Here is a 2049-nt window from a genome sequence, read left to right on the forward strand (position 1 = left end):
CCATGCCAACTTGGATATGTTATCCCTCCAGCATTTCTGGGCATGCCGCAGGGTCTCCTCCCAGTTTGACAAGCATGGAATACACAGAGAGGGAGTATCCGAATCAGGAGCCCGAACCACCTCAACTGGCTCCTTTCACTGTAAAGGAGCAATAATTCTAGCACCTTCTGGCTGTTTAAGCTCCTCACCAGTCCCCAAGACTCATTTTGTTTGTTTGATGAAAGTGTCCTTCCTGGCGATTGGTCATTCTAATTTTGCAATTGCCATATCCGATGCCAATATTTAGCAAATGCTGACTGCTCTAAAACAACATATATTTGAAAGCAGCACAAATCTCCTAAAGCTTTCTAAAACAAATTTTATATAAATCATTTCATTCATTATTTCCTAATCTGAAAACAAGTAAACACAGAAATCAGCTCCATGGTTTTAACCGTGCCACCAAGCTATGTCCAGCAACCGTGGTTTGGACCAATAAGGAACTAGGTGTGTGTGATAAAGCGTGGGAAAAGTGACTGCTTAAAAGGTTAGCATAGATGTTGCCAGCCTCAGTTATATCAAAACTGGAGAGTTCACCTGTGATAGACATCCAATCACCTTCAAAGTTTCCAATAACACCTCCTGTTAACAATTATTCTGTGGTAAGACATAATTAGTTGCAAAGACACAGGCCCACCCAAAAATAAAGGTGCACACTGCAGTGGACCTACATAACCGGGGTATGTTCAACTCATCGGGATAATTCCGGTACTTTCAGTGTTGGTACTTTTTGATGAGAACACAGCGTTATCTACCTTTTGCCCACATACCCTGCTCCTCATGATGACCCCTCCTCCTCTTAACCCATCATACACACCTCACCTCCTCCTCATCTCTTCTGCATCCACCTTCTCTTTTCTCTCTTCATCTCCTCCCCATGCATCTCCCTGCCTCTTCAGTTTCTCTGCACCTCCTGTGGAGAAAGAAATATGCAGCATCTTTACTGAAGCCATGAACTCCCCCTGCACCTCCTCACTCACACTGCAGATGGTGCAAAATATAGGTAATCACACACACACAGATGCAAAGTAATTTCCACAATAACAAATCAAACACAGCCACAAATGTGCTTATAAATAGCCATAGATCAGTCATATTTGTTCACACTCTCTCTCATACACACACACACACACAAACACACACACAGTTTTCCCCATAAGAGCAGTCCAATCTATTATTGAGAAGACCGCCGTCATTTCAGGGCCTGAAGGTCACCGGCATCAATAACTCTGCTGGTAGCCACTAGATGACCCCTCTATCCACACACACATACTCACACACAGCCGGTCACGTGACAGAAACTCTCAGCGCCAGCAAATCCTGATTTAACAAAAACCCATGGTAACAGCAGGAAGGCTTCAATGTAGGCAATCAAAATGTATGAAACATCATTCAAGGTGATTTTATTACAGATGAAGACTACTTTCGATGTTTCAGGACTGTGTTACATAGTTTTAGCCAGATCCCAGTTTTACTCTAACAAATCTTGCAACAGTTTGGGGGAGAGCCATACAACACTATACACAAAGCCATGTCCACAAGGAAATGTTTTCCCAGTTATAGAATAACCTGACTGTCCTGCACAGAGCCCTCACCTCAACCTCATCCAATACCTTTGGGATCAACTAATCAGCCAGGTTCCAACATCTGGTGGAAAGCCTGAAACCACAAGTTCTGGAGGCAGTTTTACCTGCAGATCAGTGCCTCTGGTTTTCAAATGATATATTAAGCATAGGTATGGATGTAATGGTCCATATGCTTTGTCCATGTGTCCATATACTTTTGGACAAGGAAATCATCACACTCCTTGTATACAATAAATCAAATATGTGACTAAAATGAATGAACGAGAGAGGATTAAGTGCAATCTTGTGGCAAGAAATGGAGCCTCCTTTGGCTGTTTTTGTGTGACTTTGATCCTTGTTTAAAGGCAACTCGGGTCGATCACAGCTCCTTATCAAGACCTCACTTGATCTTTTGACAAAGTCATTTGTGTGTGAGTGTGTGTGT

At 42.7% G+C, this 2049-nt stretch overlaps 1 protein-coding gene across 1 annotated transcript in view; it reads right to left on the reverse strand.

Annotated features, from left to right (window-relative positions):
• Positions 1–857: 857 nt before the first annotated feature.
• LOC118333934 (small glutamine-rich tetratricopeptide repeat-containing protein alpha-like) overlaps positions 858–2049 on the reverse strand; it is a 25342-nt gene continuing 24150 nt past the window's right edge. The window contains exon 9 of the mRNA XM_035669754.1: positions 858–1020. Coding sequence (XP_035525647.1) covers positions 858–1020 — 163 coding nt within the window. The remainder of the gene's footprint in view (positions 1021–2049) is intronic.

Source organism: Morone saxatilis, unplaced genomic scaffold (genome assembly GCF_004916995.1).
Source record: "Morone saxatilis isolate NCDOM2014 unplaced genomic scaffold, NCSU_SB_2.0 Contig22, whole genome shotgun sequence".
In the NCBI taxonomy this organism is placed as follows: Eukaryota; Metazoa; Chordata; class Actinopteri; family Moronidae; genus Morone; species Morone saxatilis.